This window comes from Poromitra crassiceps (assembly GCF_964638095.1).
Source record: "Poromitra crassiceps genome assembly, contig: HAP1_SCAFFOLD_157, whole genome shotgun sequence".
Lineage (NCBI taxonomy): Eukaryota > Metazoa > Chordata > Actinopteri > Beryciformes > Melamphaidae > Poromitra > Poromitra crassiceps.
This window is the reverse complement of record NW_028152211.1, coordinates 81,366-106,052: the sequence shown is the minus strand read 5'-3', so window position 1 is coordinate 106,052 and position 24,687 is coordinate 81,366. Positions and strand designations below refer to the sequence as shown.

Sequence of the window (24,687 nt, the reverse complement as noted above, 5' to 3'; positions counted from 1 at the left end):
GACAGGACGGTAGTTCTGGATGGCAGTAGGGTCAAGGGAGGGTTTCTTAAGGAGTGGCTTGACTCTAGCAGTCTTTAGAGGAGCTGGCACAAGACCAGAGGACAGAGAGGAGTTGATAAGGGTAGTGAGGAAGGGAGATATATCAGTGGAGATGGATTATAGAAGAGAGGAAGGGATAGAATCAAGGGGGCAGGAGGTGGCACGGTTAGACCTGACAAGCTCAAGGACCTCTTTGGGGGAGAGGGGAGAGAAGGAGATGAGCCCAGTAGCAGGGGTCAGAGAGTTGGAGTCGGGAGTATTGCAGCTATTGACTGGAGGGGGGAAGGAAGAGCTGATGTCATCTACCTTCTTAGCAAAGAAGGTTACAAAATCATCAGCAGAGAGGGAGGATGGTGGGGGAGGTGAGGGAGGGTTGAGGAGAGAGGAAAAGGTGGAAAATAGTTTGCTGGGGTTGGAGGCAGAGGACTGGATTTCAGAAATGAAGAAGGAGGTTTTTGCTGTTGAGACAGCAGATGTAAAGTTAGAGTGGATAAGGTGGTAAGCAGAGAGATCCCTGGGGTTCTGTGTTTTTCTCCATTTCCTCTCAGCTGCCCGAAGCTCTGTTAGATGAGTTCGCAGAGATTCAGACAACCAAGGAGCAGGGGGAGAGGATCGAGGAAGTTTCGAGGTGAGAGGGCAGAGAGAGTCAAGAGCAGAGGAGAGAGAGGATAAAAGAGTAGTGGAAGCCTCCTGAGTGGATAGGAGAGAGAACTGCTCAGCTGAAGGGAGCAGGGACAGGACAGCCGAGGAGAGGGCTGTCGGTGAGAGAGTTTTTAGGCTGCGTCGGGTGGTGATAGTATGAGTGGGAGCTGGGAGGGAGATTATATAGTGGTGGAGGTTATAAAGTGATGATCAGATACAGGGAGAGGAGTGACAGTGAGGTTGGAAGTGCAGCAGGATCGGGTGAAGACCAGGTCAAGCAGGTTCCCTGCCTTATGAGTGGGTGGAGATAGAGAGAGGGAGAGATCGAAGGATGAGAAGAAGTTAAGGAAGAGGGGGGATTGCAGGGCTACTGCCTGGATGTTGAAGTCACCCAGAAGAATGAGTGGAGTGCCATCCTCAGGAAAGATGGAGAGGAGGGTATCCATCTCATCAAGGAAGTTGCCAAGCGGACCAAGCGGGCGGTAGATCACCACAATGTTGAGTTTGACAGGTAGGGAAACAGCAACTGCATGGGACTCAAAAGAGGATATAGAGAGATGAGAGAGAGGAGTAACCGTGTAGGTCCATTTTGGTGAAATGAGGAGACCAGTGCCACCCCCACGCCCAGAGGCTCTGGGGGTTTGGGAGAAAGAGTAAGCCACAGAGAGTGCAACTGGAGTAGCAGTATTCTCAGATATGATCTAGGTCTCTGTGAGAGTTAGAAAGTGGAGGGATTGAGATAGAGCATGAGCTGAGATGGTCTCAGTTTTCTTAACAGCTGACTGACAGTTCCAGAGTCCTGCAGTAATAGTAAAGGGACTTGTGCACTTTGAGGAGGAAAAATTACATGGGTTACTACATCTGAAGCTGCCATATCTACGCCGTCTATGGGCTGATGTTATAACGTGGATGGGGGAAAGACACATAGGTAGAAGAGTAGGTAGTTAGTAAAAGAGAAGTAACACAAAGCCCTATTCTCTGGCCTACCCTTGATGGACTCCCGCAGATAGACTCCCTTTGTCTTTGTGCCCAGAGGCTGCCGCTTACAGCTGCCGCTGTAGGCTGACTATGCTAAGAAATACAGGATCAACAGAGGTGCTCCACGAGCTGCACGCCAAGGTCACGCTAGCCTCATATCACACTCAAAGCCCGTGCCCCACATGCTCCACGAGCTGCACACCAAGGTTACGCTAGCCTCATATCACACTGACCTGTCCTACCTGCTCCATGAGCTGCATGCCGAGGTCATGCTAGCCTCATATCACACTGACAGCCCGTGTCCTGCTAGCCTCATATCACACTGGGTGTCCTACCTGCTCCACGAGCTACACGCTAGCCTCATATCACACTGACAGCCCGGATTATACAGGGGTTCCCACACTTTTCAGACCAGGTACCACTATGTACTAGCCTGGTAAACCAGCTGGTCACGTGCACTCACATTTCATTTAGTTCTGCGGGACCGTCTGGCCTCAAGCCCTGGGAGGGCTTTAAGCAGAAACGGCAAAGTGGAAGAGCCAATTGCACTGTGATTGACAGTGCAAGTTGACCAATCAGGAACACCAGCACTGCACTAACAAAACAATAATGGCCGCCTCCTTGCCTGTCCCCATAAAGTGCAGTTATTGCAGAAATAGACTCAATAATAATCAAACAAGTATCGCCGCAACCGCAGAGTTTCTCGGCGGAAAATATGTTTTTGCCGTTCTCCTGAGTGGATTTGGGTTTGACTGGATCCAACGCTGATTGGCTGAAGGAGTTGTCTGTCAAGGCAAGTACACCCGCCCAACCTCTGCCCACTGCAAAACACAGGGTGAAGGCTTCAGGCCAGACGGGAACGAAGAACGAAATGAAATGTGAGTTCACGTGACCGGCTGGTTTACCAGGCTAACTATGTACCAAACCAAATTTCCCAGGGAGCACTTCCACTGTGGATACTAACTATTTTCCCCCATTAAATACAATTTTCTGATTTAACATGCAATGGCATCAGAAAGGCTAAATAACAACATAAGGCTACTGGTTCAAAAGACACACACACACACACACACACACACACACACACACACACACACACACACACAGGCTGTGAAAAACAAGACCCCAACATTTAGCCGAAATTTGCAGCATTATTTAGCTACCTTCCTGACAAGATAGCATGACATAGTTGATACCGCCTTAGGTCTTCTAGTTTCATATGATACCAGTACAGTATCTTCAGTCAGTCAGAAACTTCACTCTGGCTTTAGAACTGAGCCTGCTAGCCTCTGAACATAGATTTTCAAAATCATGATATTTCCCGAATATCGCAATATTTCCGAAAATCGGTCTCAATACTCTTGAGGGTTACTGTGTACATCTATGTGTAAAAACTGATACATGTATCTATTTAAAAAAAAAAAATTGGGAACCACTGTTCTAATCTAATAATATTTGGACAGAGAGCGATCTGTCACCAGATTTCACTATGTTTAGAACTTTCTGTTTAGAAATGAACAAACTTCCATCAGAGAACAAAGCATTCAAAGTGTGGTAAATCAAATGTGTCTGCATTAAGATATTTGCTCTGGATTTAATAGATATTAGATAACACAACAAAGATTACATTTATATAATTATATAAATAATGTTAGGATGCTTTTAGATAACAGAACAAAGATTATATGTATATATTTTTTTTTTATCAAAGACTATAATGTTAGGATGGTTTTGGGAAAGCGGACCTTATGTCACTGACTATCTGTGAATATCTGTGCCTTCAGATTCCTGCCTTGCCAAACTTCTCCTGGGTCAAGCCTTGCCTAGCAGCCAAAGATATCGTCTACATCGGCTTGAGAGACGTGGATCCAGGGGAACAGTACGTTTCTGCATTTGTTTCAACTGAAAGTTGTATTTGTTGTTGTTGTTGATGGTAGAGAACAGATGGAATGAATGGAAACAGCGAGTCCCCATTCATATGCTCCCCATATGAAAAATACATTGCATTCAAAGAAAAAAGGAAAAAGGAAAAAAAACATGGCTCCTGTTGAATTAATCGAGGACTGAAGCCTTGCAGTTGTTGCCGGCCACATTTAAATTAAGCCCTACTTACCACTTTGGAATATGTTTTTATATATTCATTTTTGTGCTCCCAAGTAGGCTAGATATGTTTGACCCCGCCGATCGATTGCAGCTGAACGGTGAGTGGAGAAATATCACTAAACCGGCGTAAAAAGGTTACATAAATGTCTTCAAAGCGCACGGTGCCGTGTGCGCAATGGAGATGAGGCTGACGTTGGGTTGGACATGGTCATACATGCTAGAATAGCCTACTTAGTACATATTAGTACATATTAAATTGCTTAGATGTAGTAGGCCCTACTACATCTAAGCAATTTAATATGGGATCGCCTGCACACAGATGATTCATATCTAGGCTACTCCTGCATTTTGCAGCTGCAACTGTGTTGCTTTTTGCTGCCAATAATATGTGACCACAAAATAGTATATATTTTTTTATAAATTAAATCCATGCCCGCACGTACCGTGTCGATTCAGTTCAGCAGCCTTTTTATGCCTCCGCCGGCGAAAGCCAGGCCGGAGGCATTATGGATCCGGGTTGTCCGTACGTACGTACGTCCGTACGTACGTCCGTACGTACGTCCGTCCAATGTTCGTTAATGCGATATCTGAGGAACGCCTTGACGGAATTTCATCAAATTTGCCTCAAACATCGACTTAGACTCAAGGATGAAGTGATTAGATTTTGGTGATCAAAAGTCAAAGGCCAAGGTCACTGTGACCTCTCGAACGCCATTTTCAAGCTTGTTAACGCAATATCTCAGGAATGCCTTGATGGAACTTCATTAAATTTGCCTCAACATTAACTTGGCCTCAAGGATGAACTGATTACATTTTCGTGGTCAAAGTTCAAGGTCACTGTGACCTCACGAACGCCATTCCCAAGTTCCTTAACGCGATATCTCAAGAATGGCTTGATGGAATTTCTTCTGATTTGGCTCAAACATCGACTTGGACGCAAGGATGAACTGATTCCATTTTGGTTATCAAAGGTCAAAGTTCAAGGTCACTGTGACCTCACACACCCAATTTCCAAGCTCTGTAATGCAACATCTCATGAGCGCCTTGACGGAATTTCTTCCAATTTGCCTCAAATGGCGATTTGAGACACATCATGAGATCATTATTATTTATTGAGCCTATAAATGGTCTAAATACACCTACGGACTTTGGAAATTTAGACTGAAATAGATTGCACATTACTTCCACTCGCAAAAAAGACATGCAGGTTTTATTGAGTTTATTGAGAGGGTGAATTGAGCTGCTGTAGATAGCCTATTTGGAGGCAGAAACCGCTCTTCAAAGAAATTACTGATGTGAATAAAAGTAGTAACTTTAGACAGTCATTCGGGAACAGACTAATAATATCCAACGCGGATTTTGATTCTGACATACATAGTAAAGCTTCACGATTTGCGCTTTGAATGAATGAGGAAATAGGGGTGTCTGGTGCTTTTAAGGCATTTTCATGTGCACACGCTCTCAACTTGATTATAAAAACCTGGATCCACTTAACGAGTTGAGAACTACATTCGTGGTATGACTTAACTAGAATCATGCTGGATGGCAATGATCTGGTTAAGCCAAACCAGATCAAGGGACAGATCCTGGATCTGCATGCTTACCCTACATCTGTGGTATAGCCTACAGGAGAGACAGTAGAGAGGTTTCTGATTCCAACAGTGCAGATGCAGGCTCTTCAGCAATAAGTAAGATTTGTATTGCCCCATAGCACAACATGCCCTCAAACTGTGGGTGGTTGATATATTTGTTGATGACCACCTAAATTGATATCATCAGTAATGTCACTCAAGCCAGCCTTTCTGAGAATGCGCAGTTGAGCTTGCTCATAGTCATTTGATATTGTTTGACATGTATGGAGATGTAATTATGTTCTTTTCTTCATGCTATTGCTCCTGTATGTATGATATAGTGTCTTGTGAGCCCATGTGGGCTGGGCACCTTTTGGTGCATAACACCAAAAAATAAACGACTTACTTACTAAAACTTTTTTTTGCATTCCTTTAAACCAAGACTATGACAAGTAAATAATAATAAATATTCTGTCCAATGATGATATTTGAAATCATTTATTTCGTAGCTTTGATGAATATGATGAAATGCAAAAACACTTTGGCGTAGTATGTTATGCGATATTTGGATTTATGTTTTTGATTTACTGATTAATCTTATGCAGCAAGATTTTTCTCAAATGGATATGTGACATCTTCTGAACGGCAGCTCTTGGTTGATTGGAACTGTCTGGTGTGTGTTCTTCTCCAGTTACATCCTGAAGCTCCTGGGCATCAAGGCATTCTCCATGACGGAGGTGGATGGACTCGGCATAGCCAGAGTGATGGAGGAGACCTGTGACTATCTCTGTGACAAGTAGGCCCACGTGTTGGTCTGGTTCCTCATTAGATTCTGTGTGGTCTGGACCTGAACGTCACTGTCAGACGTTCTAACAGCTTGTGAGCTGCTGCAGATCAGTCATGTCCAAAAATATTGCTACTTTCCCCCAATTACTCCACAAAAATGTTCTTGTCTCGACTTGTTTCAGTGAGCGAAGTAGCTAATTGCACCGCTAATCAAGCTAGCAAGCAAAACACGTTTCACTTCCTAAAGTTACTTCACAAATAAAAGCATCCCGTTACATTACATTACATTACATTATGTCATTTGGCAGACGCTTTTATCCAAAGCAACTTACAATAACACATGTTGTCAGCAATAGAGCGATCAACTATGCAACACAGTCTATGACAACTACAACATCTGAAGGAATAGTGGTAAAGTTAAGTTAGTCATTTTTTATTTTATTTTTTTTTAAGAGAGAGAAAGAAGTTAGTTCAAGAAGGGCCCAGATGGAGCATGAAAAGGTGTGTCTTTAGTCTTTTCCGAAAGATCGGCAGTGATTCAGCCGTCCTGACTGAAGGTGGAAGCTCATTCCACCATTGAGGTGCCAGGGACGAGAAGAGTCGCGATCGGGATGAGCGACTTTTTAGCCCCCGTAGCGAAGGAGGGGCGAGGCGTCCTGCACTAGTGGAGGAGCGAAGGGAGCGGTGAGAGGTTTGGAACCTGACCATAGATTGCAGGTACAGAGGAGCTGTCTGGTGTACTGCCCTGTAGGCCAGTACCAGTGTCTTGAATTTAATGCGTGCCGGGATGGGAAGCCAGTGAAGGTCCCGGAAGAGGGGAGTGACATGAGATAATTTGGGTTGGTTGAATACCAGACGGGCTGCAGCCTTCTGAATGAGCTGAAGTGGTCGGATGTCGGCGGTAGGTAGGCCGGCCAGGAGCACATTGCAGTAGTCCAGTCGGGAGATGATAAGTGACTGGACCAGGAGTTGAGTCGCTTCCCTTGTGAGAAAGGGATGGATTTTGCGGATGTTGTAGAGGGAGAACCTACAGGAGCGTGCTGTCGCAGCTATGTTGGCCGAGCAAGACAGCTGGTTGTCAAGGATCACCCCAAGGTTCTTAGCCGTTTGGGAGGGAAGCACAGTGGTATTGTCAATGGAGATGGAGAGATCTGCAAGAGGGCAGTCTTTCCCTGGGAGGAAGAGTAGCTCTGTTTTACCAAGATTGAGCTAGAGGTGGGCAGACATCCAGTCACCAATGTCTTTGAGGCATGCAGAGATGCGAGCCTCGATTTGGGTGTCGGAGGGGGGGAAGGAAAGGAAAAGCTGGGTGTCATCAGCATAGCAGTGATAAGAAAAGCCATGAGATGAGAGATCACATGGGCAAGAGATCTGATATAGAGAAGGAAAAGTAAGGGGCCCAGGACTGAGCCCTGGGGGACACCGGTGGTAAGAGGGCAGGATCTGGAGATGGGTCCTCTCCATAAGACCTGGTATGAGTGGTTAGAGAGATAGGAAGCAAACCAGGAGTGTGCAGAACCTGAGATGCCGAGGTCAGACAGAGTGGAAAGAAAGATTTGGTGGATGACTGTATCGAAAGCAGCGGACAGGTCAAGGAGGACAAGGACAGAGGAGAGGGATGAGGCCTTAGCAGTGTGAAGGGCCTCTGTGACTGCAAGAAGAGCTGTCTCAGTAGAGTGAGAGGCCTTGAAACCGGACTGCAGATGGTCCAGGAGGTCATTCTGGGAGAGATAGAGAGAAAGTTGGTCGGACGCTGCTCGTTCGAGGGTTTTGGAAAGGAATGAGAGAAGAGAGACAGGTCTGTAGTTCTGAATAGCAGTAGGGTCAATGAAGGGTTTCTTAAGCAGAGGCTTGACGCTTGCAGTCTTTAGAGCAGGCGGAACAAGACCAGAGGACAGAGAGGAGTTTATGAAGGTAGTGAGGAAGGGAGATATGTCAGGTGAGATGGTTTGGAGGAGAGAGGAAGGGATAGGATCGAGGGGGCAGTAAGTGGCTCGGTTAGAGCTGATGAGTTTAAGTACTACATCGGGAGGGGAGAGAAGGAAGTACATCCGGGGACGGGGGCAGAGAAGGAGGATTGGAGTCGGGAGTGTTAGTGAGTGTAACTGGAGGATGGAAGGAGGAGCTGATGTCATCCACCTTTTTGGTAAAGAAGGTTACAAAATCATCAGCAGAGAGGGAGGAGGGAGGGGGAGGGGAGGGAGGGTTGAGGAGGGTGGAGAAGGTAGAAAACAGTTTACTGGAGTTGGATGCAGAGGACTGGATTTCAGAGATGAAGAAGGATGTTTTTGCTTTGGAGACAGCAGAGGTGAAGTTGGAGTGGATAAGGTGCAGCAAAAGAGATCTTCAGGGTGATGTGATTTTCTTCATTTTCTCTCAGCTGCCCGAAGCTCTGTTTGATGAGTTTGCAGAGATTCGGTCAGCCAAGGAGCAGGGGGAGAGGATCAGGCAGGCTTAGTGGTGAGTGGGCAGAGAGAATCAAGAGCGGAGGAGAGAGAGGATAGAAGAGTGGTGGACGCAAACTGCTCGGCTGAGGGAAGCAAGGAGAGGACTGTAGAAGAGAGGGAGTTAGGTAGAGAAAGTTTTTAGGTTGCGTCGGGTGGTGGTAGAGTGAGGGGGGAGGAGGGCAGGGAGATGGGAAGAGAGAAGGTGATAAAGTGGTGGTTGGATACAGGAAGAGGAGTCGCAGTGAGGTTAGAGGTGGAGCAGGATCTGGTGAAGACCAGGTCAAGCACATTCCCAGCTTTGTGAGTTGGAGGAGATTGAGAGAGGTAGAGGTCGAAGGATGAGAAGAAGTTAAGGAAGTGCAGAGATTGTAAGGTTACTGGCTGGATGTTGAAATCACCCAGAAGAATGAGTGGAGTACAATCCTCAGGAAAGACGGAGAGAAGGGTGTCCGTTAGTTTGTCAGCAGAAAACTTTTGGACATGGAAATGGACTTAAAAGTTCCAGGCAACTTGACACTGTCAACCGCCTTGAGATAGCTCTTGTTATAATTTGGCGCTATATTAATTATGAATTGGTTCATTGATCAAGGACGCAGACACCATAGCGCAGGAACAGGGCTTCGGAGGGCACTGCGTGAATGAGTAATCTTAAAGAAAAAAAATCTAAATGATCTGATTCCAGCATCTTAAATGTGAATATATATATATATATATATATATATATATATATATATATATATATATATATTTTAGAACAATATACGAACAAAACAAACAGGCTCATACACAGAAAAAGAAAGTACATAAGATAGGAAAAAAAAAAACATACATCATGAACATTCAACATTAGTGCTGCTAACAGCCGTACAAAGTGTTTATGTGCTCGTAGGAGATAATGGACAAGGGATCCCACGCAAGGGGTCCATAAGATACCAGCTGGGCAAGCCATCCATCACCCCCAACCTTAGTCAACTCCTCTATGATAGTAAACTGAATATCTTTGGGTTGTGCACAAAACAAGAGATTTGAGGACATCATCTTGGGGCTTTGGGAAACACAGAAAGACATTTTTCACCATTTTCTGACATTTTATAGACCAAACAACTAATCAATTAATTGAGAAAATAATCGACAGGACAGTTTTTCCTTCAAACGTTTGCTTTTTGGGATCTTTTTTGTCTCGCTGTAAGACTTGTGACCTCGAGACCTCGGGTCCAACATCATTCTTTAAAACACCTTGATAACCTCCTGATGTCATGATGCCAGGCATGTGTTCAAGGCTGATGCTGTCCTTGTTACAACTGCCCAGCCCCGAGCCAGTTATATGGTTGGGAACTCTCCAAGGTGCTGAAGCCATGTCCACTGCGGTGCATAACCCATGCTGGGTTATGAGAACTGTCCGACGTGCTGAAGGCAGCCCCGTCCACTGCTGGGCAGAATCTGCGCCAGCTTTCCCCCGGGGACCTGAAGGATCTCCAGGCAGGTTGCTGGTTTGCTGCCAGCGAGAGTCAGCGGACTATAGGAGATGGGTAGCTATCAGTCTGCAAATAGTCTCACTGGCCAGCATCCTCTCCCTTCCGTCCGGGGAGTCTGGCACCACAGGTCTCCATAGTGGGATTGCGATGGGCAGCGCTTAGCGGCAGTGCCCTTGGAAAATAGTTTCAAACAATCCAACTTGCCATTTTCAGCGTGTAGCAATGAGCTAGCGTGTAGGTTTCTGCCATTAGCTTGCTAGCTAGTTAGCGTCACTGCGGCGGCAGGGCACTATTTACAGTGACACACGGAGGAGGGAGCGGAAGCAGCTCTGATTGACATGGTCGGAGCCAATGACAGAGCTTGTAATAGGCCGGGAGCGGACATCCGGCTGCCACCGAAACAGTCGCTCAAATGGGAGGGCAGAGTAGAGCAGGGGAGGGTTTATCCCAGTAATGGAGACCTGCAGCGCCAGACTCCTCGGACGGAAGGGAGAGCTCTGACCATGTCAATCAGAGCGGCTTCCGCTCCCTCCTCCCTGTGTGTGGCTGTAAATAGTACCCTGCCGCATCAGTGAAAACAACAACGCTAACTAGCTAGCAAGCTAATGGCAGAAACCTACACGCTAGCTCGTTGCTACACGCTGAAAATGGCAAGTTGGATTGTTGGAAACTATTTTCCAAGGGCACTGCCGCCAAGCGCCACCCATCGCAATCCCACAATGGAGACCTGCGCCGCCAGACTCATCTAACGGTAGGGAGGGGAGGCTGGCCAGCGAGACTATCCACAGACTGTCAGTGCTGAGTCTTGATTCAACACCACACATCCTCACTGGTCCACAGACTGTAAGTGCTGAGTTTTGATTCAACACCACACGTCCTCACTGTCTCCAGTCAACACCACGCATCCTCACTGACTCCTATCTCCAGTCAACACCACATCCTCACTGTCTCCTGTCTCCAGTCAAGACCACGTGTCCTCACTGTCTGCTATCTCCAGTCAACACCATCCATCCTCACTGTCTCCTAACTCCAGTCAACACCACACATCCTCACACCAATCTGTTTTAATCATTCTTTTCTGCCCTCATGGTCAGATAGAATTTGCCATGCCTGGAGTGAAAAGGGGCTGGTCTCCATCAGTGACCTGTATATTGATGGCCAATTTGCATCCTTTGATCTTCTGAAGAGAGCATTTGAGTTGCCCCAAAGGCATCTTTATAGATATATACAAGCTAGACATTATGTCCGATCCAAGATTCTCAATTTTGAAGTTCTCCCAGATCAACATGTTTTTTTTAAGGTTTTGTTAAGCCCTCCAAACTCCAGGCATCTTATTTCTAAGTTTGTGTGTTTGTTCGACGATTGCATTAAGGCCCCCACTGAGAGGATCAGAGAGGTATGGCAGGAGGAACTTGATGTGGATCTGTCTGAAATCATATGGGACAGGAGTCTGTCTGTGGTCCAGCTCTACTCAGTTAATAACAGACATAAACTTATCCAATTTAAAGTTGCTCACCGTCTTCATTACTCCAAGCATAGGTTACACAAGATATATCCTTCGGTCTCACCACTATGTGATAGGTGTCGGAGGGCACCCTGTCCCATGCTTTTTGGTTTTGCCCTTCACTATCAGGATTCTGGGCCAAAATATTTGACTGGTACTCCAAGGCCTACAAAATAACCCTCCAACTGGAGGCGGAACTCACCATCTTCGGCTGCTCAGAGTCCTCTTTGCTCCTCCCAACGGCCGTGCCTCAATCTCTGACACAGGGAATGACAGTTGCCAAGAAACTAATTTTGAAGGAATGGAAGTCCTCCTCTCCACCTTCTTTTCAGCTGTGGCTGACAGACATGATCTCAGTTATACGTATGGAGAGACTCAAATTCCAGAGGACAAATTCTTTAGGGAGATTTTCTGTTGTTTGGGACCCGTTCCTGACCTATTTCGATCGGGCTAGGGGCGGTAATTGAGTTTCTTTTGGATCCTTTGCACAGTTTTTTTTTTTTTTATCGTTTTGTAAGCACATTTTTTTTATGACTGGTAGCACCATTTTGTGGCATTGTAATGTTGAATGTATGTATATATGTTTTTTCTTTTCTTTTTTCCTGTTCTTGTTTTATTTTCTTTATGTTCTGAAAATGTAAAATAAAAAAAAAATAAAATAAAAAGAACACAACACATCCTCACTGTCTCCTGTCTCCAGTCAACACCACGCATCCTCACTGACTCCTGTCTCCAGTCAACACCATGCATCCTCACTGTCTCCTGTCAACACCACGCATCCTCCCTGTCTCCAGTCAACACCATGTGTCCTCACTGTCTCCTGTCTCCAGTCAACACCACATATCCTCAATGTCTCCTGTCTCCAGTCAACACCATGCGTCCTCACTGTCTCCTGTCTCCAGTCAACACCACCCATCCTCACTGACTCCTGTCTCCAGTTAACACCACGCGTCCTCACTGTCTCCAGGCAACACCACCAAATGTTACAAATACTCTGTAGACTCTGTAGGTGGATTATCCAAATAAAGTGTTACCAAGACTTTAAACGCACCTTTTGTCTCTGCATCCTTGTGTCCAGCCATTACACGGCCTTTACAGTCCTACTTTAGGGATAAAATTATAAATATCAGACTAACTATTTCCACATCAAGAACAAATGTGGCTCCGCCGCACCCACAGAATAGGTGCTTAATTAACATGACTCAGTTCAATGTCATTGACCACAAGAAACTAGAAGAAACGATACGAGGCCTTAAATCCTCATCGTGTTGCCTAGACACCCTGCCAACAAGCTTTCTAAAAAATGTCTACAGTTGCCTGGCGACCGACATACTGAAGATAATTAATACCTCTCTTCTTACAGGCATTTTTCCAAAATCTCTAAAAACTGCAGTTGTTCAGCCCTTGCTAAAGAAGCGTAGCCTCGACCCCTCTATAATCAGCAATTACAGACCAATATCAAATCTTCCCTTTATTAGCAAAATACTCGAAAAAACTGTCTACCAACAACTCAATACCTTTCTATCCTCCAATGACCTCCTAGATCCTTTCCAATCAGGCTTCCGACCCCATCATAGCACCGAAACTGCGCTTATCAGAGTTATAAATGACATCCGAATGAACACTGATTCAGGTAAAATCTCAATCTTAGTGTTACTAGACCTCAGCGCTGCCTTTGATACGGTTGACCACGAAATTCTATTGGACAGACTGGAAAACTGGGTCGGGCTTTCCGGCACGGTCCTAGAGTGGTTCAGATCTTATCTGCAAGACAGGAACTACTTTGTCTCCATTGGCAACTACACATCTGACCAAACCAAAATGACATGTGGGGTACCCCAAGGATCAATTTTAGGTCCTGTCCTGTTTAACCTTTATATGCTCTCTCTGGGCCTAATTATGCAAAAAAACAAAATAGCTTATCATAGCTATGCGGATGACACCCAACTCTACATAGCCCTCTCATCGGATGACTATGCCCCCATAGAGACACTGTGTCAGTGCCTTGCGCAAATTAATGATTGGATGTGCCAGAATTTTCTCCAACTTAATAAAGACAAAACAGAGATAATTGTCTTCGGCAAAAAAGAAGATAGGCTCAAAGTTACTGCTCACCTCGAATCCCTATCTTTGAAGCCAAAGGACCAGGTAAAAAATCTTGGCATTATTATTGACTCTGATCTAAATTTCAACTCCCACATCAAGCTTATAAGAAAATCTGCCTTCTATCATCTAAAAAATATAGCAAGGATTAGAGGCTATATGTCCAAACAAGATCTTGAAAAACTAATTCATGCTTTCATTTCTAGCAGGCTAGACTACTGCAACAGTCTTTTCAATGGTCTTCCCAAAAAAGCTATTAAACAACTACAGCTCATTCAGAATGCGGCTGCTAGAGTTCTAACAAGAACCAAGAAAGCTGAACACATTACACCAGTTCTCAAATCCCTGCATTGGCTGCCAGTAAATCTTAGAATAGACTTTAAAATTCTGCTAATAGTTTACAAATCTCTCAACGGGTCAGGCCCACACTACATCTCTGAAATGCTTCTACACTATGAACCATCCAGATCCCTGAGATCTTCAGGCACTGGTCTACTAATTGTCCCGAGGACCAAATCAAAACATGGTGAAGCCGCGTTCTCCCACTATGCCTCTCATAACTGGAACAAACTCCCTGAACACATTAGATCTGCCCCTACTCTGCCTATTTTTAAATCCAAGCTAAAGACCTTTATGTTTACTCTTGCTTTTAACTGCTACTAAACTACTGCCTCTCTCGGCCTGTAATTTTTTATTTTTTTTTCCTGTACATTTCCAACAAATGGACTGTACATGTAATAATAATACTCAAGAATGCCTTGTAACTTATCGGCTGTGTTTTTATGTGTTTTTTATATGTGCATTGCTTTGCTGCTTGTTTTTTCGATTATTTTTTTGTAAAGCACCTTGAATTGCCTTTGTGTATGAAAGGTGCTATATAAATAAAATTTGACTTGACTTGTTTACCTCCATAACAGAGTGAAGAAGCCGCTCCACCTGAGCTATGACATCGATGCCATCGACCCGTCGGTGACGCCGGCCACCGGGACGCCAGTGGTGGGCGGGCTGAGCTACAGGGAGGGAATCTACATCACAGAGGCCCTCTGCCAGACAGGTGGGACCACAGCAGCAAGATACTTAATTAAAAGTGACATTTCTGGGGGGTGTCTGCTGGGTACTGTAGAGGTAAAAGCACTCGCCTACCACCGCAGAGACCCGGGTTCAATTCCCGGCAGCGGTACTTCCGGCTTGGTCAGATGTTCCTACAGACACAATTGGCCGTGTCTGCGGGTGGGAAGTTGGTGGGGTATGAGTCCTGATCGCAGCACTAGTGCCTCCTCTGGTCGATCGGGGCACCTGTTCGCGGGGAGGTGAACTGAGGGGAATAGCATGATCCTCCCATGCGCTGCGTTCTGCCAGTCAGGTGGAAAGAAGCGGCTGGCGACTGCACATGTATTGGAGGAAGCATCTGCTACTCTACAACTGTCCCCAGATCGCCAGAGGGGGTGGAGCAATGACCAGGACACCAGGGAAAAGTGGCCAAGTACAATTGGGGAGAAAATGTGAGAAACACTGATTTAAAAAGTACAGTATATATATATATATATATATATATATATATATATATATATATATATATAGTTACAAGATCGGCACAGTCGTTTGCTCAAATTCTTGCTCATAGTCTAGGACTGGCATTATGATGTATAACATGTGAACAGAAACAATTAATCAGGCTGTTGGATTGAGATGCAGACTCACTCATTATCTTTAGCTGACGTGGTCTCCAGGAGTGATCCCAGCCCTGGAACAGCTCTGACGGTTGGATACGTGAGGGATCCGGGGTACTCCTCACGTGCTCTGATAGTCCTATGAGACAAAACATAAAGAGGGTGAACAGTGCACAACGAAAATATAAACTAGCATAGACTATCAACAAGCTGCCTTGCGGGCCGTCCATGTGTTCTTACAGTGTTGTTTTGTGAAGGCTGTATAAATGTGTAACCTGACACTGTCATATGGTTTGTTTTCACATAACCATATGGGAACGAGTCACGCGATAAACCTTGGTACTTGGCCACCTCACAGCCTACCACCTCATCCTCTCCAATTTCACTGCTGCAGTCTCTCATGCTAAAACCTCCTTCTTCACCTCGCTAATCCAGTCTTCTGCCTCCAACCCCAGCAAACTGTTCTCCATTTTCTCTTCCCTCCTCGACCCCCCCTCCCCCCCTCCTCCCTCCTCCCTTTCTGCTGACGACTTTTCAAACTTCTTCACCAAAAAGATCCAAGACATCAGTTCATCCTTCCCACCCCCAGTCTTTCCTATCATCAATCCAATCTCTCCACCCCCTATTTCCAGTCTCTCTTCCTTCTCTCCCCTCTCCTCCGAAGAAGTTCTGAAACTCATATCATCAAAGCGTGCCACCTCCTGCCCTCTTGACCCTATCCCTTCCTCCCTGCTTCAATCCATCTCCCCCGACATCTCCCCCTTTCTCACTTCCCTCATTAATTCCTCTCTATCCTCTGGTGTTTTTCCGGCACTGAAGACTGCACGGGTGAAACCCCTACTGAAAAAACCATCCCTCGACCCCACTGTCATTCAGAACTACCGTCCCGTCTCTCTCTTGTCATTAATTTCCAAAACACTCGAACGTGCAGTATCCAATCAACTTTCCATTCATCTCTCCAATAACAACCTATCCGATGCTTTTCAATCTGGCTTCAAACCCGCCCACTCCACTGAAACTGCTCTCCTCTCTGTCACTCGGGCTCTTCATTCCGCCAAAGCTGCATCCCTCTCCTCAGTTCTCATACTTCTCGACTTATCTGCTGCATTCAATACCGTCAATCACCAAATCCTCCTCGCTACTCTCTCCGACCTGGGTATCACTGGCTCTGCACTCTCTTGGTTCTCTTCCTATCTCTCCCACCGCTCCTATCAGGTCTCCTAGAGAGGATCCCTTTCGACCCCCTGCACTCTTTCCACGGGTGTCCCTCAGGGTTCTGTCCTTGGTCCTTTTCTCTTCCTTCTCTACATGACTTCATTCCGCCACATCATCACATCCCATGGTTTTTCATACCACTCATATGCCGATGACACCCAGCTGTTCCTTTCCTTCCCCCCCTCTGACACTCAAGTTGAATCACGGATCTCGGCTTGCCTCATAGACATTGGCACCTGGATGTCCAACCACCACCTCAAACTCAACATCAGCAAAAACTGAGCTCCTCCTCTTCCCCAAAGCCTGTCCTGTAACCAACCTCTCCATCTCCCTCAACAACACTACTGTCCTTCCCTCACAAACAGCCAGAAACCTTGGAGTCACTCTTGAGAACCAACTGTCCTTCACTACCCACATCACAGCAATAGCCCGGTCCTGCAGATTCGCCCTTTTCAATATTCGCAAAATCCCTCCGTTCCTTTCCAGACAAGCAGCGCAACTTCTCACCCAATCACTCATCCTATCGCGTCTGGACTATGTTCTACTGGCCGGTCTGCCTGACATTCAACCACTCCAACTTATTCAAAATGCTGCAGCCCGCCTTGTTTTCAACCTACCAAAATTCTCCCACATCACCCCCCTCTTTCATGAACTTCACTGGCTTCCCATCATTGCAAGGATCAAATTCAAAACACTAGTTCTGGCCTACACAGTTCACCACACAGCCCCACCATACATCAGTTTCTAGATCCCTCACCGCTCACTCCGACCCTCCACAAGCTCAGGATGCCTTGCCCCTCCCCCCCTACGTGGTTTTAACAGCTCCCGATCACGACTTTTTCCCCATCTTGCACCAAAATGGTGGAACGAGCTCCCCTCTACAATAAGAACGGCCGAATCACTACCCATTTTCAAAAAACAGTTAAAAACCCATCTTTTCAGACTTCATGTTGCCCCCCTGTAAACCCTCTCTAGCTCCTATGCACTTTGACTCTTATGCACTTTTATCTCTTCTCTCTTCTACCTTGCTATCCTCCTATTCTTATCCGCACCTCTATTGTCTGTAAATGTGTTTTAATTTAATTGCTGTTTATACATTTGTTCGTTTAAAACTTGTATTTATTTTTTCTTTTTATTGCTGTACTGTGTTATAACCCGGTTGTATGTCGCTTTGGATAAAGGTGTCTGCCAAATATCAATAAAGTAAAGTAAAGTAAAAGTAAACCGTTTCAAAGGGCAGGCACTTTCAACAAATACCTGACAGGTGATTGGATGAACCATCTGTCACGTATCACGCCTCTCACGGGCTCGCTCTCGCTGGCGTCACACCTAAATCCCGCCCGTAGGTGTCTCATCGGACGCTGATTGGTGCAAACCACTGGTGGTTCAGATTTAAACCAATAGATTGGAGCGTGGCAAGATGATCGTGATCTCATGATATCACACGAAGGTTGCGGTTATTCAATCAATCAATCAGATAAAGGGATGTGTGAATTAATTCCTTGTGCTCTCCTCGACACAGGCCTCCTGTCGGCGGTGGACCTGGTGGAGGTGAACCCTCTGCTGGGCCCGACGGAGCGGGAGGTGCGGTCCACGGTGAGCACAGCCGTGGATCTGCTGCTGGGCTGCTTCGGCCGCCGGCGAGAGGGGAACCATGCGCCGGACTATCGCCTGCCCGAGCAGTGACCCACACAGGGAGGCAGGGAGACAGAAGTTGGGTTTCCATAAAATGTATCGCAAATTTGAACCGAATTTTCTGAAAATCGGCAAAACAAAATGATATAGTCTGCATGTTTCCATCCACTATTATTTAGGAGTTGGTGCGCAGCAATTGTGCTGTCTGCCAGTGCCTGCTGATTAAAACCTGATGCGTGCTGTTGTCTTGCTGGCAGCAACCAAGCTGTATGAAAATTAATGATTAATTATTCAAACTGTTTTGATTATCCACAATGCTACACCATGAAATGGATTACCAGGTGCCACTCTTCGATTCGGGATAGGTACATAATGTGTAATCCATGTAGCAGTTACTGTAAGTGAATAAAATGTCTAAAATGTCGAATACAAGTCTTCAGCTTACTGTGATATTGTTATATATTGAGTGTAGTGAGTCCAGTGTCCTTGCCTGCTTTTTTGTATGTGTGAAAATAAAATCACAAATATTTTCATGGTTGTCCGTGTATAGTTTCATGTTATGATCCAAACCCCTAGACTGGGTCATCCTAGCCTACCTATTCATAACAAGCCTTTTACGTTCGGGGTGTAACTTTTGGCAGTATTAGCAAGACAACATGAAAGTGCATGGTTTTTGGTTAAACAAGAGGTAACCGAGAGACAGAGATGGGAAAAGTGCTGACATTCTGTACTTGAGTAGAAGTACAGTTATTTGTGTAAAAAACTACTCTGGTAAAAGTAGAAGCACTGATTCAATTATTTTATTCAAGTAAAAGTAAAAAAGTACAGGCTCTGAAATGTACCCAACGAGTAAAAGTAAAAGTAAAAGTATTTTTACCGTATCTTTCTGAATGACTGAACCTCACATCATAGAATATAATTTGAGGATAAATGACCCCCTACAAATGTTTTACACATCTTAAAACTCTACTTTAAATAGTGCTATGTTTTTTCCACACAAAAACCCCCCCATTAAAATCACATCTAGTCCTCCCTCATTAATATTTCCATGATATATGAATGTGCAAATAGTTAGACAACTTTAACTGCTAGATACAAGGGGCTCTATCGTTGCATCGGCCTATGAACTGCGCCCAACGCCAGACGCAGCCCAGAGTAGTGGGCGTGGACCAGCGCACTCGATATTTTGGTATCGGCGCTACACGCAGCCTTAGCATTACAACCACGCCTTTTAAGCGTAAAATTATGCACACTCTGCTCATTGGACAAGTGCAGTAAACCAGTCCCCAGCTTGCCTTTTAAGCTCCAATTCCACGGAGCGATCCAGTCCGGTCAAAGCCAAGCGCTCTGCTCCCCCCCTCCCTTTCATCCCCAAGCGCTCTGCTCCCCCCCTCCCTTTCATCCCCCTCTGTCTGTCTCTAAATATATAGGCTATTATTCCATATTATTATGCTTCTCAAACCAATCTAACTGCAGTTTAAATACTGCAAGCATGTAAATACGCTACACTATAGCAAGATCAAAGTGACAAGAATGTTCTAAACGCATCGGCTAGAAGAAAAATAGTGTAGCCTATCCCTATGATGAGATTAGATTGGTGAAAGTTTGTCCAGAATGATATAGTTTTCTCTCCCCTGCTGCACAGGTAGGATGATGCATATAAATATAGCCTACATTATGTATAGTCATTGCAGAAATGTTTTTTTTTTTGTAAAACTAAATGTGAAGTAGGGCCAATTTATTGGAGCAGACATCACAGTATAGCACATGACAGTAGAACCGCGTTACACTGTCACTTATCTAAATCACGTTAATATGTTTCACATATGGCTGTGTTTGGATTTTGCGATTTTATTTTGTCCAATATTGAAATGTGCTGCAATTGCATGTTGTGGACCATTACACATTATTTCGATCTATTTTGATGTACCTTTCTATCTATTTAGGCTAATTTGGATGCGATTTATTATCAAAATGTATTAGCCCAATGCATGCTGGGAGATTTCACGTGTGGCTGTTGCAGGGCAGCCAGGCAGTGAATGTTTGGCCAGAATGATCTCGTTTTCTCACGCCTTCACTGCACAGGTAGGATGATGCAACAGTCTCTGAATGTCACAGGCTCAAAACTGTCATGTTAGAAAAAACTGTCATGTTGTTATACTATGTACGGTATAACAACTTATTTTTTCTGAGAGAGAGAGAGAACTGGCAAACTTTTTTTCAAGCAGTCGTATTGTGCCTGTCAGACTGATGAGCAAGAGAGAGGGAGTGACACAGAGAGAACGGGGACAGAGGAGAGGCAGAGGACCGCTCCGCACAACCGGCGCACTGAATAGGCCTGGTTCTCAAAAGCGCAAAGCGCTAAATTAACGCCAGGAGGGAAGATATCATTAGGCCGGTATTTAAGGCCGAAACGCCCATTCTCGCCCATTCTGGGACTGTGCCACTATATATAATGCTTTGTTTTGACAAACATACATACCTGATTCACGTTGACTGATATATCTATCTGCATTCATGGTCAGGAAAGAGCACTTTTTACAGGCTGAAAAAAAGGCAGGGGCTCCAGCCCCCTTTGATGTATATGTGTGCACGTGCCTGGCAGGGACATGCAGAAAATATTAGAGGGGCAGAGGCTCAAATTCTTGCTGTCTGCACCGCCGAAATTTCAACATGAAACTGAAATGGGGAAGGGGGGGGTGGGCGGCTCTCTGTATAATGCTTTGTTTTGACAAACATACATACCTGATTCACGCTGACTGATATATCTGTCAGTGTGCGCCTGTGCTGCTGTCGTTCAGTCTGCATGTGGCTGAGTGCGCACTGCTGGAGTGGGCGGGGATGGGCCGTCTCGCTCTCAACAGTCAATGGGCAAGCCACGTGCGGTTTTTGGGCTGCTGCCTTCAGGGGCGGCTTAGAAAAACACTGGTCCATGCAGAGGCCTATTAGAAATGGTACATTCAAGGCCAAGAGAGCTCGGAAAAGGCATTTCTCTTTGAATGCTGCCTTCAGTGACTGCATGGAAAGGGCAATTTCCATACAAAGCACCATTAGAAATGCTTCATTCATGGTCAGGAAAGGGCACTTTTTACAGACTGAAAAAAAGGCAGGGGCTCAAGCCCCCTTTGATGTCTATGTGTGCACGTGCCTGGGGGCATGCACATGCGGTTATTTAAAAAACAACGATTGGAAAAGCCGGATTATTGGCAACTCTGGCAGCAGCGAGATGAAAATCCTCCTCTCCTGGGAGAAGAGGTGGGAGGAGTGAAGAGGAGCAGGGCGCTTTTCCTGTTCAACTTTCCTCAGCTTTCAGCGCCAAGAGCGGCGCGCTGTACTAAAAAAAAGAAAACACCACCAGCTTTTAAACGCGATGAAATGCTTCTTGAAAGAGATGCGCGCTAAGCGCGTACTTATAGAGAATGAATTGCAAAAAGATGCTGTGAGCGCATACCAGTGTTTTTCAGCTCTGCCTATTACGACTTACTTTGCCAATTCCTCGCCTGCCTTTTGCTATCTTATCTTTTCTCTGCATGCGATATCCACATCGCTACTCAATAACTCTTCTCTCTCAATCCGCGGACATCTGAAACAACCGTTCTATCGCTAAACGTTAGCCTAGCCGCCTGCTAGGCTAACGTAAACAAGAGCTGCTAGCCACAAGCTAGCAGCTAACGCTAAACTGTTTACAATGCCCTCGCTCTCCCCCCTGGATAATCACCATGCTACAGGACTATTCAATACGACGACGCTTAGTGGATCCGTGGAATCACGCTCATTTCCTTCGGATGATGAAGTTTTCTTCAAGCTGCCTGATGCTACTTCAACACCAGCTCCCTCAGTATCTCGAGTCCTGTCCATCGCGCAACTAACTACAACATCCGAGCGACTGGTCCGTCAACCTAGGCTACCAGCCTCTGCTCCCAAGGCCTCGGGTCCCCGGGCATCGCAACGGCGTGAGCTGCTTCTGGCCGCAGCACTATGACACGCTCCTGACATGGCTAACGCCAGCCATCCCCCTCCCGAATCGGGTAAGATCGATCCAACTCTTACTATCCACTCTCTCTTAGATATGATTAAACTATTAGAAAATCGTGTTTCCCAACTAGAGAACGATAAACGCCAGTCACTTAATGATAGTCTTGTTACACTTAACCAGACTGGCGTCCCTGATAATTTACAATGTACCCCAGTAGCTGATGTGCATTGTGAATTAAGCGAGGATGCTAGCTGCGGTCCAGCTGGTGCCCTCGTTAATGCTACCCCGCAGCACGAGCAGAACAACCCGGCCAATGTCTCGTTGGCCCCACAGTCTGTGGATGATGGGTTTACAGTTGTCTCACGCTGCCATGGCATTAAACGTGCACAGCCCGCCGCTGTGCAGCCCGTTTCCCAACAAACCACTTCGGTTGAGATTCGGAATAGATTCACGCCGCTTGCTAACTCTCCTGTTCAGCATGCTGCATCGTCCGCTCCGCCCGACAATATTAAACCCTCTATTCCAGTGGTTCCCAACCTTTTTACACCAAGTACCACCTGAGAAAGTAGTTGGCTCTCCAAGTACCACCATATGACCGACGTTAAAATACAGTCTATTCAGCCAGGCCCGTAGCCAGAGTTTGAGAAATACCGAGGTCATTTTAGCGCGGCGTGGGGGGACCAGGGGGGGCTGTGCACCCCCGAATAGAAAATTTTGTCCATTTTAAAGTAAAATGCTTCAATCTGGTGCACTTTGAGAGCAAAATGAAGAGGCTAGATCTATAAAGAACTACATACATCATGTTAGATTAATATCCTCTTTACTGTGCTGTTGCTTTAAAATGATACAACAAATAAATGTCTCCCCATATGATATAATTTATATTCTGCATACAGGTCACATGGCAGAATACTGCTCAATTAAATACAATGGCCCATCTACACAAACATCACTTACAGGGGAGTTACTTACCCATTCACTTCAATAGAACTGTCCCCAAAGTCTAGCCCCAATCTAGCCTCAATGCAAAATATGAATGTTGTGAGTTATCTCTCTTCTATAGCACACAGAGAGGAAGCAAATTGTTGCATTTCCAATCAACTGTCGGATTAAAACATCAATGACAGATTAATAGATCTGGGGACCAGGGCTATTTAAAAAAAAAAAAAAAAAAAAAAAATTTGGTGTGGAAAATACCGAGGTCATGACCTCGGTGTGCTCAATGGTAGCTACGGGCCTGTATTCAGCTATGCACAGTTCACGCAGGAGGCAAATTTATTCCAACCTGCAGCCTATGTGCAACCTGCAGCAGCTGCACTTGTGCTGGGTTGACTGCTGTCTTCACCTCCTTGTGCTTCATCGTTGCTGCTCTCCTCTACTACAGCTCTTTTACGATTCCCTCCCGTTTTGATCCACTTCATAATTTAAACATTGGGATTCCAGGGATCAAGTACCACCAGCAGGGGGGGCGCAAGTACCACCTACCTTGAGAAACACTGCCAATAATATTAATAATTATTATTATTATTTCACTTTCACATGTTTGAAAACTACTACTAATGACCACCATGGATTTTGCACAAAAACTAAAAAAAAAAAAAAAAAAAAAAAAAATTCACAGAGCCTTCCAAGTACCACCAGCAGGGGTCGCAAGTACCACCTACGGTACGCGTACCATAGGTTGGGAACCACTGCTCTATTCTATTGATTGGAGACTCTATAACCCGCAATATCAAGCTTAACACACCAGCCGAGATAGTTTGTCTGCCCGGGGCCAGAGTACCCGACATTGAAGCTACTCTTATGGCTCAATTCCACCACATTTAACAGCCCTGCACAGCTCGTCCCCACTCGGCTCTAATCGTTTCGGCTCGATGGACGTTTTGCTTCCACCGCGGATCATCTGCCCCCACCCACCCCCACCCCCGCATCTCTGTCCTTCGCTTATAGCCGAAGTAGACATAACGTTACAATTAAATCCATCCACAGAACTTTTAAACTGTTTATGAAATACTGGTGCCTCCAAATGACCTACAGTGGACATGGGCGAATGTGACAATCGGCCAGGAAAATGGATATCACTTTGTAGTTAGTCAAACTCAGGCATGCGCTGCGCTGCGCGCGGACGGAAGAGGCGCAACAGAGTGAAGCCTGCCCTGTACCCCGCGGCCTCTCAGGCAAGACCGCGGCTTCACCAAACACCCGCTGCGGCCTAGCGGAGCGCTGCAGCTCAACTAACTACAGGAGCTTGCTGAGCAGCTGACTTTTTTCACTCTGAAAACAATTGAAACCACCGCCACGACTTTATTTCACAAAGGCGAAGGCAGCAACACAAAGACTGATGGAAATAACATAACAGAAGAGAATGTAAGCCCACTAAACTGGTATGCAGCGCATTGACAGTCAGTAGATAGAGTAAACACGATTCTGCCTGGCCAATCAGTCGTCTACAATGTTTTCACGTCACCGTATGAACCCGGGTTGACAGAATAGAACCCCGACGAGGCAGGTACGAAAAGTAGCACGACTCGACTCCAATACAA

General features: G+C 45.7%; 1 protein-coding gene across 1 annotated transcript in view; it reads left to right on the top strand.

The window, feature by feature from the left end:
* LOC310770670 (arginase-1-like) overlaps nucleotides 1–18,655 on the top strand; it is a 38,642-nt gene extending 19,987 nt beyond the window's left edge. The window contains exons 5-8 of the mRNA XM_083663410.1: nucleotides 3,444–3,538; nucleotides 6,025–6,129; nucleotides 14,566–14,702; nucleotides 18,056–18,655. Of these exons, the coding sequence (XP_083519536.1) occupies nucleotides 3,444–3,538; nucleotides 6,025–6,129; nucleotides 14,566–14,702; nucleotides 18,056–18,219 (501 nt within the window). The 3' untranslated portion in view covers nucleotides 18,220–18,655. The remainder of the gene's footprint in view (nucleotides 1–3,443; nucleotides 3,539–6,024; nucleotides 6,130–14,565; nucleotides 14,703–18,055) is intronic.
* Nucleotides 18,656–24,687: the final 6,032 nt, after the last annotated feature.